A 13,521-nucleotide genomic window follows, 5' to 3' on the forward strand; every position below is an offset into this window, starting at 1 on the left:
CCTGCCGCCCAGTGACTGCTGGAATAGGCTCCAGCATCCCCACGGCCCTGAGAGCAGGATAAGCGGTTCAGATAATGGATGGATGGATTTGCCTTAATGTATGCAGTCTGATGAGCAAGTTCTTTTTTTCTTTTTTTTTTTAAGATATGCCCTCTCTTCTATCTCACACTATTACACAAAGTCACTCCTTTGAGCAGTTGGAAGTTAAACGCCTTATTGGAGGGCATCTTGACGGCAATTGCTGGGTGAGGAGAGAATGTTTCTGCTGCAGGTCATCTACCAGTTTCTAGAACGCCACGAGGATTTTGGAAACCCTGGAGATAATCTTGTGCAGTGATCCATAATAAAGGATCTCTGAGATACTTTAGTGAGTCCTGCATCTCCAATACGAGTTAGATGCAACTTAATCTGCAGCCTATTGATTCAATAGAGGATAACAGAGGTTTTAACCAAACACATGCACATGCAAGCATACTTGTGCATGTGCACACACATGCACACTGCTGGTGTCTGTGCCAGACTGCCAGAGGGTCTTTCTCTCTTGCTCTCTCTCTTTCTCTCTGCCATCCTGTCTGTTGGTCTCTCTCCTTTGTCCTCATTGCCTCTTCCCTACATGCCTTTTCCTCTCGTCTCTCTTCCTTTTCCACTTGTCTCTCTTCTCCGTGTCTGTCTGTCTGTCATTCAGTTGAGTTCAAAGATGCTTTATTGACTATAAATGTTTCATCAGCACTTTTGAAGGTGACTTTTCCAAGGTGACTTAGTGGCAATAAGAAATATTCATATAAAATATATCAAAAACAAATAGCTTTCTCTCACAAGTAACGGACATCAACATCTCTTCTATTCTCTCACTCATATGCCACCTCTCTCTCTGTCTGTCGCTATTTCTCGTTGTGTCTCTCTCAGTCTCTCCCCCCAGACAGTAGCAGTAGGGGGCTGTCTGTGGAAAAGGCGGGCTGATTGTGTATATTTCCAAAGACACATCCATTATTCATCGATGTGAAATACCATGAGGATACGACTGATATAAACACCCACATGCACTCACACATGCCAATAAACACACAAGCACAAACAATCCCCCTAGATGTCTTCATGTCCTCATCGCCGGCAGTATGTCCGCCTGTGTGAAACTTCGATACAGTGAATTGGTGTGAAATGGCTTCTGAATAAGTGTGAATAACTATCTGCTTGTAAAACGGACTCTTTTCTCCACCTCTCCACAGGTGTTTTGGTGTAGCTTCTCCCCCTCTCCGTCTCCTTCCCAGTAGAGACTGCAGCCATGGCGGCCTGACAACCTATAGCCCCGCCCCTGCAGAGTGGTGCGTCATGCCACCCCACACTCACCCGCCTGGGGGCTTCGGCCTGCCCCCTCCTACCACCCATCAGCCAGGTGAGTTTGGAACAGAGATGATAGCTTCAAAGGACAGGAGAGGAGAGGAGAGGAGAGGAGATGAGGAAGAGGAGGAGAGAAATAATATGAAATTGAGAAGAGAGAGCGGAGCTCCAAAATCAAGCTGCAGAGGCTAATCTGCCATAACAGAACTACAATGAAATGAAATGAGAAGTAAAAATACATGAAAAAACAAGCAGTGTGAGATTAGAGTATAGGAGAATAGAATATAGTAGAGGAAAAGATGAGAAAAAATGTGGCACCTCTTAAAATGCACAATTATTAAATGATGACACAAATCTCTCTCTCTATCTATCTATCGATCTAGGGAATAGTTATAAGACTTTCATAATCACAGCATTTACAATGACTGAAAGCCTTGCAGCGATTCACCGTGATTCTCTTCTATTGTATTCTATTGCATTCTATTCAGCAGACACACAGAGGGTAAGGTCATAGAGTGTACTGTGTTAATGTGCCTAATGCTCTTGTGAATCACTCATGTAGCTGTACACATTCACAAAGCTCGTCTAAGGAAATACATTTCCCTTTCTCCACCTCCCTCTCCTCCTCTGCTCTCCCATCTTCTCTGCTGTGCTCTTTTCTTTGTCCTATCATCCCCCCCACCTCTCCCCTCTGTGTCTGTGTCCCCCTCGACCACATTCTCTACCTCATTTACCCCCTGTCCACGCTTTCTCTTTAACCTTCCTCCCCCCTCTCTTTCTCTGTACCTGTTCCTATCGCCTCACCCTTTATCTAATTCCCCGTCTTGCTTACCCTTCTTCCACTCACGACACACACATTCAGTCAAAACAGAAATCCATTAGAGGCCGGGTGGCATAGCAACAGATACGACAGCGGCGCATGTGTGCGTGTGCACGCGTGTGTGTTCATGTCGCGGATTAAACAGTGGAGTGGCTGGCTTTCTGCTCTCGGAGGGAATCGAGACACTTCTTCAGCTAATAAGCAAACATGAGATGTCTCTCTCTCTCTCTCTCTGTTTCTCTCTCTCTGTGTTACTCTCTCTCTTCTCTCTCTCTCCCTATCATTAGTGCTCTCTCTTTCGCTCTCACTGCCTCTTGTCTATTGTGTTTGAAGCTCACTCTCTGTTGTTCTTTCACGTTTGCTCTTGTGTGTGTATATCCTGTCTTGCGTTATACATCTAAGGTGACATAAACACACACACACACACACACACACAGCCTGAAACCCCACGACACACACACACACACACACACACACACACACACACACACACACACACACACACACACAGTTCATTCTTGGTATAAAAAGAGACCAAAATATGAGAAAGAAAGCTGGAATGGCTGAGGAAGAAACAAGCCATTGTCTTCTTGTTATGGTTCCTTTTGTTGTTGTACCAGAGGTGTCTGACTGAAACGCCCCACCATTCACCGCCTAACACCGGGGACACAAAATAACAGGGCAACACCATTTGTCAAAACCACAGAACACCCATGCAATTGAGCCACAGCAGCTCTAACTCCCTGAGTCCCACTCCCCCTCCATCGCTCCTTCTCCTTCGTTTCTCTCACTCCATTTTAAGCCGACTCCTTCATACCCCCCCCTCTTCTTTTATGCCCCGCTCATGCTTTCTGTCCTCACTTCACTCTTTCACTCTCTCCATCGCCGTGCAATTTAATGCAGCCTGCTTTGGCATGGATGTTGCATTAAGAAAATTGCTCAAGTGTTTTAATTATAAGAATCCACCATGAAAAAGTTCTCTCCCTTGCTCTTTTTCCTTTTAGCTATCTCTCTTTCCCCCTCTCCGTATTTGAATCACTCCTTTGCCATGGCTGTTTAATTGAGACAACATTGCCAAAGCAGCAAAGCAAAGGATTCAACTATAACTACTAAAAGCTCTCTCTCTCTCTCTCTCTCTCTCTCTCTCTCTCTCTCTCTCTCTCTCTCTCTCTCTCTCTCTCTCTCTCTCTCTCTCTCTCTCTCTCTCTCTCTCTCTCTCTCTCTCTCTCTTTTTCTCTCTCTCTCTAAGTTTGGGGGCTTTCTGGTTAACACATTAGACAACTAAAGTACTATCAGCCTCAACACAGAAACACAGAGACTGAAAGTAAAGGAGCTTTTCTTCCAGCGCTGCCAAAAAGCTCATTCTGAGTGAGACTGGCTGTGTGGACATGAGGACAGAAACATGGAGACAAGACACACAGAGAAACAGAAGGGGAAGGAGCCAGAGAGACAAACAGATTGAATATAGTGAGGTGGGAGAAAAGTAGAGCTAGTGGGGGAAAAATATAGAAAGGGTGAGATTGAAAAAAGAAAAGGCAGAGAGAGAAAAAATACAGATAGAGAGATAAAAAGAAAGACATGAAGGGAAGAAAATGTGGATGAGGATGAAAAAACATGCGTGCGAAAGAGAGGAAGAAAATGCGAGAGAGGATGAAGGAGGAGAGGACAGAGGAAAACAAAGAGCGACAGGCACCATATGGATCCTCCAGGATCCCAGCAGACTGTGACACACAAACACACACACGCACACAGACACCCACACACACACAAAATGCATCTGTGCAAGTGCACATACTATACTCTCACACTAGCACACAAACGGTCATGCACACATTGCCACATAGATAATACTGTTGTCACTTAATGTGCAGTGTGTGTGTGTGTGTGTGTGTGTGTGTGTATGTGTGTGTGTGTGTGTGCATGTCGGAGTATTTTTGTTTGCACATCAATCAAAGCCAGTGCATTATACGACCTCATAGCTTCAAATAGATTGGCAAGAAAATTGAGGGAGAGAGAGACAGAGAGAGAGAGAGAGAGAGAGAGAGAGAGAGAGAGAGAGAGAGAGAGAGAGAGAGAGATTAGATTATAGCATTATGATTGGTATCGAACCATCATTTCATTATTTCTTTATTCATTAATTTTTTTCCACTGGTCACATACACTAGTGGGCTCCAAATTACTTCATGTAATTAACAAAGCAATTCACACGGCTGATAGACGAGATGAACCAGATAGCCGCTAAGTGTATTTACCAGTATTTGACGGACGGGTCGTGGTGATTGTGAACCCCGCTGTGGTCTGAAGTTTGAAATGCAGCCACACTGCTGTGACACAGAGGCTGTGCAGCCGAAGGTTTGGAAAGGAGCCGTAATGCGATTACACAGTGTTATGTCAGACATGGTCCAATGGAATTTGGAGGGGAAGCTTGCTGGCAAACCATCCAGAGCATCTGGCAAACTCAAGCATGCCATCCATAGCTATTAAAGGTTATTTTAAAAGCTAAGGTGAAAAGTTACACACCCTCACCCACCACACACACACACACACACACACACACACACACACACACACACACACACACACACAACTACCTTGGCATTTCATGTTTTGACAGTCAGTTTTCCAAAGGACATTTTTTTTCACTTTACTTTCCATGAGATTGCTTGTTAGCGTGGGTAGAATTCCCCACTGGGGAAGGGCTCACCGCAGCCTGGCTTGATGTGCGTTGTGTCTGGCAACTCTCTGGCGAAGGCTCCATATACTGACCTTTTCATTAAAAATTGGCCTTCAAAGAAAAAAAAAACTTTCTATATGTGTTCTCACCAGCCCCTTTCCGAGCGCTAGTCTGCCATACATAACAATACCATACAGAGGAACATTTATTACATCTACTGCCGAGGCGCTGTGGCTCAGACAAGTTCATTCTTGATTGCTTGCTATGGTGAGACTGTTCTTCTGTTGCACTCATTGTGAGGCTCTCAATGACGGCCTCAGCTAAAAGCCTAAAATGCGAAAATGTAAATGACGTGTCAGCGATTTTTTTTTTTGATTGGCAGCAAGTCAGTATTGTTTATGTGGCATGCTAGGAACTGCTATGTTGTTTTTTGTTTTGTTTTTTTGGATTGGCAGCAAGTCAATATTGTTTATGTTGCATGCTAGGAACTGCTATGTTTTGTTAGGTTTTTTTGGCTATGTTTTTTTTTTTTGGATTGGCAGCAAGTCAATATTGTTTATGTTGCATGCTAGGAACTGCTATATTTTTGTAGTTGTTGTTTGTTTTTTGTTTTTTTTTTGCTGTGTTTTATTGGCAGCAAGCCAACATTGTTTATGTTGCATGCTAGGAACTACTGTTTTTGTTTTGTTTTTGTTTTTTTGGCTATGGTTTTTTTTTGATTGGCAGCAAGTCAACATTGTTTATGTTGCATGCTAGGAACTGCTATGTTTTTCCCCTGCGTGTGTGTGCCAGACTTTACTTGTAAGCTGGGGACAATAGTGCGTATTTTTCAATTATCATTCCTCCATGTTTTGGTCTCGGCACTGTTAGGCATGTAGCATGGTGGTGAAAGCATCCAAACATATTTGGCATTATTTCAAACGAGGTGGGCGTGTTTACACAATCCTCTCGCTACACAAACAAGACCATCCACCCCTGCTGAGTATTCCCACAGAAAATCACACCGTGCTGATCCTCTCTGCCATATGCTTAAATAGCCCCGGTCATTGGTATGAAATGGTACTGGTGCACTGGAAAAACTGCACTCAGTAACTGATCAGAGGCAGCTTTCGTCAGCCTCTGACATTTCAACCACTTCAGACATGTTTGATTCATCCTGCTGAGCACCCTGACAGCTGCTAGAGCAGGTTTCCAATTAGAGAGATAAGATATCTCAGGCACCCCAAAACTATGTCTAATATTAGGAATGCAATCAATGACTGTTTCACACACACCCCTCTTTTCTTCTGTATCTATCTGTCTGTCTACCTATCTGTGATTGATATTAGCACTTGATCAATATGATTGAATACTGATACCTGTCAGAGGTCAGAGCAGCCCTCCTAGATACAGTGGAGAATATCTTGCTCTCAATGACACTACAGCACCTGAACCAAGTGTGGAAATGGTTTCACGGGGCGTCCGGGTAGCATAGCATTCTATTCCGTTGCCTACCAACAAGGGGATCGCCGGTTCGAATCCCCGCGTTACCTCCAGCTTGGTTCGGCATCCCTACGGACACAATTGGCCGTGTCTGCGGGTGGGAAGCCGGATGTGAGTATGTGTCCTGGTTGCTGCACTAGCGCTTCCTCTGGTCGGTCAGGGCGCCTGTTTGGGGGGGGGGACTGGAGGGAATAGTGTGATCTTCCCATGCGCTACATCCGCCTGGTGAAATGCCTCACTGTCAGGTGGAAAGAAGTGGCTGGCGACTCCACATGTATCGGAGGAGACATGTGGTAGTCTGCACCCGTTGCGGATTGGCAGAGGGGGTGGAGCAGCGACTGGGACAGCTCAGAAGAGTGGGGTAATTGGCCGGATACAATTGGGGAGAAAAAGGGGGGGAAATCCCCCCCCAAAAAATAGTTTCACTATTCACTGGAGTTAACGTTCCATCTCTCTCTCTCTATCTATCTCTTTCTGTCTATCCATCCTTCCATTGGTCTACACATCAATCCAAAGTAAGAGCCCTTGTTGTCAAGACTGTCAGAAATGAACGCTGCTTCCACAGGGATGTGAAATACATTACAATGCGGAACGAATTAAAAATGCAGAGACGTGATCAGACTTCTTTTTGTAATCCAATAACTGACTTTTCCGTCATTGCTAATCAAATCATCCGCATGTTGAATCGTTCCTGACAATGCGCCTGATCTTTGGAAAGATGAGGGTGCATACATTTCAACTCCGCCACCGATCCGAGACAGAATCTATTCTATTCTCATCACACCGGCAAGGGACCAGCGTCAAAACTTGTTGTTGTTTGTATTTGTCCACAACTCTGGGAACGTATTCAGACCTTTGGCTGAGGCCTGATGAGGTTGAAGATTGAGGGTGTGTGCATTAGAAAGGTGAGGCTGGGGTTAAACCGGAAGCTCTCTGGGTCAAATGCTGGGATATAAGACACAGAGTAAAGTTAATTGAGAAAATATTGGTTTTACGTCTGTTCCTATTTCTGGATAAGTCTTCTTTATCTCAGTCTGTCTCTGTTTTTGCATCTATGCTGACCCCCTTTCTATGTATCTATGTGTACATGCATGCATATATGTATGTATGCATGTATCAATCTGTGTATGTACCCATCTATCTATAACTGTCTCTTGTCTGTTTCTCTCTTTCAGTCTTTTATTCTTTTTCCTTGCATTTCTTTCCTTACCCTCCTGTTTTCAGCATCACATTGCTTTCTCTTTGTCTCCCTGTTCCCTTAGCCCCTTCACTAACCCCCCCTCTAGTGCCCACTATCACAACAATGATGTCATCACTTAAGTGTGTCACACACTCCCATAGGCAGAATGAGAAATTGTGTGTGCATGTGTGAGAGTGGGAGGTGTACACACACACATGCACACACACACAAAACACAATTTTAATCTTACCACTACAAAATTCATTATAGCACAATTGAACAAAAGAGAGTGAGACGGTGTGAGAGACAGACAGAGAGTCGAAATGAGGGAAAGCGAGGACAAAAGGGGAGGAGGGGACGTGAGAGAAAGGAAGAGACAGAGAGAGAAAGAAATAGACATGGCAAAATAGAGCAAGAGAACCGGGGACAGTGGAAGCAATCCTCTAAGAGACGCAGCGCCTCACCTATGATGAATGATATTAAAGATGTTCAGGAAAGCCTTTGCTGCCCGTAACTTTTCCACTCCTGCTCTGACGGTCAGCAGCAAGACAACCCCAAACCAAAACACTGCTGCTGGGTTTGTTTGTGTGTGTTCCAGTCTGTGTGTGCAGGCATGGTTGTGTGTGTGCAGGCATGGTTGTGTGTATGTGCCTGGCTTGTCCAAGTATGTGATTATACACAGTCGTGTGTGTGTGTGTGTGTGTGTGTGTGTGTGTGTGTGTGTGTGTGTGTGTGTGTGTGTGTGTGTGTGTGTGTGTGTGTGTGTGTGAAGAAAAGCAAGAGAAACAGATTATGCCATTAAAATTATAGGATCCAATGCAAACCTCAACCTTGTGCCTTTCTACAGGTTTTCTCTTTAGCGACCTAGTATCACTTACAGTATCCGGTTGCTACGGTAACACACCATGTTAATGTTAAAATAATATGGTGGCATTGCTGGGTCTTTGAATGTAGATGTGCATGTACGTATGTGTGTGCATGCGTGTGTGCGTGTGTGTGTTCAAACCAACTTGTAGTTGATGATTATATTCTAGAGCTGTTGTCTTTGTTTACATGCAGCACTAAGCCAAGGCCATGTAATCTGCCCAGAGGGAGAAAGAGAGGGGTAGGAGACGATGTAAAGACAGATAAAGAGAGGATATAAATATAGACACATGCATGCACACGCACACACACACACACACACACTGACTGGCTATTTTCCATCTGCTAACTCAATCAAGTCTCAGGTTTCAGTAGGGATGAGGCTGATGCCAGACTCATAAACAGTCTCTGACATGGGAGTACCGCACAGACCACACTCCAGCACTGATGCCATAGAAACCGAGGCTAGCCAGTGTGTTCAGGAAAAAATGAACAGCCACTTTTATCACCAATTGTGACAAACGGTATGGCTTTTTTCCCCCCATGACACTTGCTCCTTATAGCGCTCTCTGCGCTTCTAACTGATGAGCCGTTATTTTTTCCAGAAGATTTTTGATTGATCAAATCGATTTCTTCCCTTTCTCATAGAGCTCTATGTAAACTGTCTATAAGGCACCCCTGCAGCCAGCTTTGAGGTCACCAACATCTGGACCTCGGTCATTTTTTCCATCTCAGGCTGACGTTTTGCATTATGTGTGTGAATGAACATGATTTTATTTTGTGAATGAACGAGTTTTGACATCGTTATAAACCCCCAGCCGACACACCTATTAGGCTAATGTTAGATACTGCCTAGGCAAAACAGTCAACACATCTGAGCAAAGTCTCTGTAGGACCTATGATCATATGGATCCGCTAAATAAGACTTATTTCAACCAGGGGCGTCCAGATAGCATAGCGGTCTATTCCGTTGCCTACCAACATGGGGATAGCCGGTTCGAATCCACTGTTACGTAAAGTGTCCCTACAGATGCAACTGGCCATGTCTGCGGGTGGGAAGCCGGATGTGGGTATGTGTCCTGGTCGCTGAATTTTCACATGTTACCGAACTATTCAGTCATAATGCGCTACATCTTTGTCTACAAATAGGCTAACAATCTAATGAATCAGAACACTTGCCTCAAGTTGTGTGTGTGACCAAAACAGTGATAATGGTGTCGATGAAGCTTCATGGGCAGTCAGATTATGTTGTAGTTGCTTATTTTATTTGCAGATTTATTTTACAATACAATTAAGATAAACTTTTTTCTTTTTTTTTTCTCTCTCTTTTTTTTTTTTTGCAGAACATTTTCAACTATCTGTCCTAAAAGTCAGCTTGCTGATCATAGGTTACATTGTGCTTCACGTGCAGTATGCATGGCTGAAACTCAAATTTTCCTGGGAAGAAAAAGGTTTAAAAAAAAGTACAAATGTACAGCTATAAATCAAACCTGCTCTACTTATGCTTCTGGACCTCAGTTAAAATGTGGCCCTGGCTGTGGCCCTGTGAAGGTGAAGGGAGTTACACTAACAGCAGATGGTGAAGCGTACCACATCAGGATACTGCAGAATAAAGACTGGTGCGTAGTGTGGAGACTGACGGTACACAATAGCTGTACTGAAGTGGGTCAGGCGATAGCTAGCATGGAGGACAGCTGCTAATCATCAGCCCAGGAAAGCAGCATGAGAGTTTACTGCATGTAGCACATTTTGCCCTATGGTAACATGCTGCTAGGCTCAGTAACACAAGTGGCTTTGGTAATGACATCATTGCAGGTTCCAGTGTCAACCCAGTGGCCCCTGCATATAACCTTACAGACATTTGGGGCCCCGCAGAAGTCGAGCAGCATTACCAAGATGACACTTTCAAATATCAACAGGACCGAAGTGATGAGCAGGGTCATACGATATAGGAGTGTAGTTGGTTTGTGTATGTCCAAATATGTGAGCATGTGTGTGCATGGTTAGTGAGAAAGGGTGCATGTGTGTATCGCTGTGTCTGTGTGTGTATTTGTAGCGTGCTTGTGTGCATGAGGACAGTAATGTGACCTGGATGGGGTAAGGAGAAGCTACAGCACACATGCACACAGATATACACATACACGCATAAACACACTAACTAATTCACACGCACATACAGAGAAATACACTTAAGCACACACACGCACGCACAAACACACGAAAACACACCCACAAACACGCGCATGGTGTGCCTAACAGTTCATTTTTCCATTTCAAAGGTTACTAATCCTTACTAATCTCTCATTTGCGCCTCATGGCAACTTCAAACACACACACACGCACACACACATGCTCACAATTACACACACACACACGCTCACAATTACACACGCGCGCGCACACACACACACACACGATGTGATGTAAGCTATTAGCCATGCTAGCTAGGCTGAAAGCCAACCTGCTGGAGGACAGAGGCTTTTATGCGAAAGAAAATCACACATGCTTAGAAAGAAACTTCATTCCTGTGGGAAAGGAGAGAGAAAGTCTGCCACTGCTCCCTCATTTTTCCGTTGCAGAAGACATCTGACCATCCCGATGTATTTCCATTCCTCCGTCGGTTTGGAATTCATCTTACAAACCCAACAGGTTATCAAGTGGTGTGAAAGTTGAAATGGTTTAAAATCTTATTTCGAGCCATAAACAAATGGATAAAAATGTTAAAATGTCAGTAAAAAATGCATCATGATGAAATCTATTGATGACATACTCAAAATGCAATCGCAAACTGTGCATTTGCATCGTTTGACCTTCACAGAGTCCAGTGAGGCTGTGAGGGACTCAGCTCTTACATGGTTCTTCAGTGGGATAGTTAGAAAACTTCAAGCTGTTATAATCATTACACAGTGTGCCGTCAGATGACCTGTCTGTCAAAGAGTACGTAAACACTCACTTTTAGCCTGTTTCCACTACTCACAGGCATAAAAGGGTTAAAAGGGGTGTGGATGGGGGTGTCCGGGTAGCATAGCAGTCTATTCCCTTGCCTACCAACACCGGGATCACTGGTTCGAATCCCCGTGTACCTCTGCCTTGGTTGGGCGTCCCTACAGACACAATTGGCCGTGTCTGCAGGTGGGAAGCCGGATGTGGGTATGTGTCCTGGTCGCTGCACTAGCGCCTCCTCTGGTCAGTCAGGGTGCCTGTTCAGGGGGGAGGGGGAACTGGGGGGAATAGCGTGATCCTCCCACGCGCTACGTCCCCCTGGTGAAACTCCTCACTGTCAGGTGAGAAGAAGCAGCTGGCGACTTCACATGTATTGGAGGAGGCATGTGATAGTCTGCAGCCCTCCCCAGATCGGCGGAAGGGGTGGAGCAGTGACTGGGATGGCTCAGAAGAGTGGGGTAATTGGCCGGATACAATTAGGGGGAAAAGGGGGGGGAAATCCCCCCAAAAAAGGGGTGTATGGATGAAGAGGACAGTGATGGTGGTGTGGGTTGGGCTGAGGGTGGAAGTGTTTCTCACAAGTCTACCCACAGAGTTAAACTGACAGACCTTTCTACTTGCCTCATATTTTTCAGGGGGTCTTAACAAGCTGGACCCCACATGTGTTGCCCACATGGGTCTTGGCGTCTTTGACGCCCCAATATTACGCAAGCAATTTGGAAGAGAGCCGACCGTAATGCGCATTTTCCCTCGGACGTAAGGAAGAGTGCTGATTCCTCGCTCAAAGCGTCCGTGTGAGGCATCACTTTTAGCTGAATTTATCATGAGGGAGATCAGTTCAACCATCCTAGACCCACACCACTGTGTTTTCAGCTCAAAAAAGCTGGGAAATTTTTTTCTACTGTCCATTTCAGGTAGTGAAGTATGGGTAGTAGTCTGACTTTGTGATAAGTTGCTGGTAACCTTGGCCATTTCCCTCGTCGCAGATTTCCCAGAGTGCACCTCGGTAAAGTTAAGGTATATACTGTATTTGTTTAATCCTGAATGACATGTGGGCTGAGGCTTAGCTGGTATTTACTGTATCGTACAGAGGCCCTTAAAGAAGTCCTCCTTGTGCCTGAATATTTTCCTTCTGGCTTGGCTGTGCAGTGGAAGGAACGGCAGAGATGATTTGGAGCAGCTAAAATAAGCCAAAACAACAACTACCCCCTCCACTAGAGCAACTAAAAACCTCTCATAAATGTTGGACGACAGGCTTGGTGCACCGAGGGAGAAGGAGGAGGGGAGATGGAGCAGAGGATGGAAAAAGGAGATGAGCGGGAGAGGAAAGGAGAGGAGAAACGAGTCAAGGAAGGAAGGGAGGCGCACAGAGTACAGAAAGACAAATGTAGGAGAGAGAGACAGAGAGATGAAGGAGGAGAAAAATGGGGTCTGACTGTTTGCAGTAAAGCCCATATTGCTGCGCAGTGAACGATTGACGGGCGGTGCAAAAAGACAAATGCAGTTTGAAGTTCACACAGCAAAATTAAACTCTCTCTCTCCCTCTCTCTCTCTCTGGGTGTTATCTCTATTTCTCTTCACCATTAATCTCTGATTTCTCTTTCCCGTCTCATCTATTAGTCTTTTCCCCCATCTCTCTCTTTCATCTATTCACTTTTCCACTTACCTCTTTGCCTCTCTGTCCAATTTTTCTGTCTGTCTCCTGCCGTCCCTCTGGCTCACCCTGTTTCTAATCTCTCTTAAATGCCTGCTCCCTCTCTCGCTCTCCCTTCAATTTTTATGACTTTCTCTGCCTTCTTATCATTCTAACCCTCTCCTCCATTCTCACGTTCCCTCTCTGTTTCTCGGGTTTTTTCTCACACACCTGCCTCTCATTGTCTCCAGCCTCCCTCCCACTGCCACTCGTCTCCCTTTGTCCCTTCTCTTCTCTCACATTCTCATCCCTCTCTTTCTCTTCCGTTGTGTAACGTTGTTTCTACCTGCGGGCTGCATCGGCCTCGGAGACCTCCCCTCCTTCTCTAAAATCTCACCAACTGTTATGGGAGCCATAAACTGGACCCATACAGGCTTCACACAGTAAGGTCACTCTGTGAAGAGCCATGGATGAAATAGCTGGCTACGGAAAAAAAAGATTAAAAAGCAAGAGAAAGATCTTTCTTGAAATCTACCCAGCTGTGTGACAAGCTGACCCTCTGAAGGCGCTTTGCAGCGGCAAAGGAA

The 13,521-nt window shown here is 45.1% G+C and overlaps 1 protein-coding gene across 1 annotated transcript in view; it reads left to right on the top strand.

Moving 5' to 3' along the window:
- Positions 1-1,226: 1,226 nt before the first annotated feature.
- The window catches only part of LOC130133261 (leucine-rich repeat and transmembrane domain-containing protein 2-like), a gene marked incomplete at its 5' end in the record, with an annotated part of 32,988 nt that continues 20,693 nt past the window's right edge, over positions 1,227-13,521 (top strand). Inside the window, one exon of the mRNA XM_056301967.1 lies at positions 1,227-1,393. Coding sequence (XP_056157942.1) covers positions 1,227-1,393 — 167 coding nt within the window. The remainder of the gene's footprint in view (positions 1,394-13,521) is intronic.

Source organism: Lampris incognitus, unplaced genomic scaffold (assembly GCF_029633865.1).
Source record: "Lampris incognitus isolate fLamInc1 unplaced genomic scaffold, fLamInc1.hap2 scaffold_258, whole genome shotgun sequence".
Taxonomy (NCBI): Eukaryota; Metazoa; Chordata; class Actinopteri; order Lampriformes; family Lampridae; genus Lampris; species Lampris incognitus.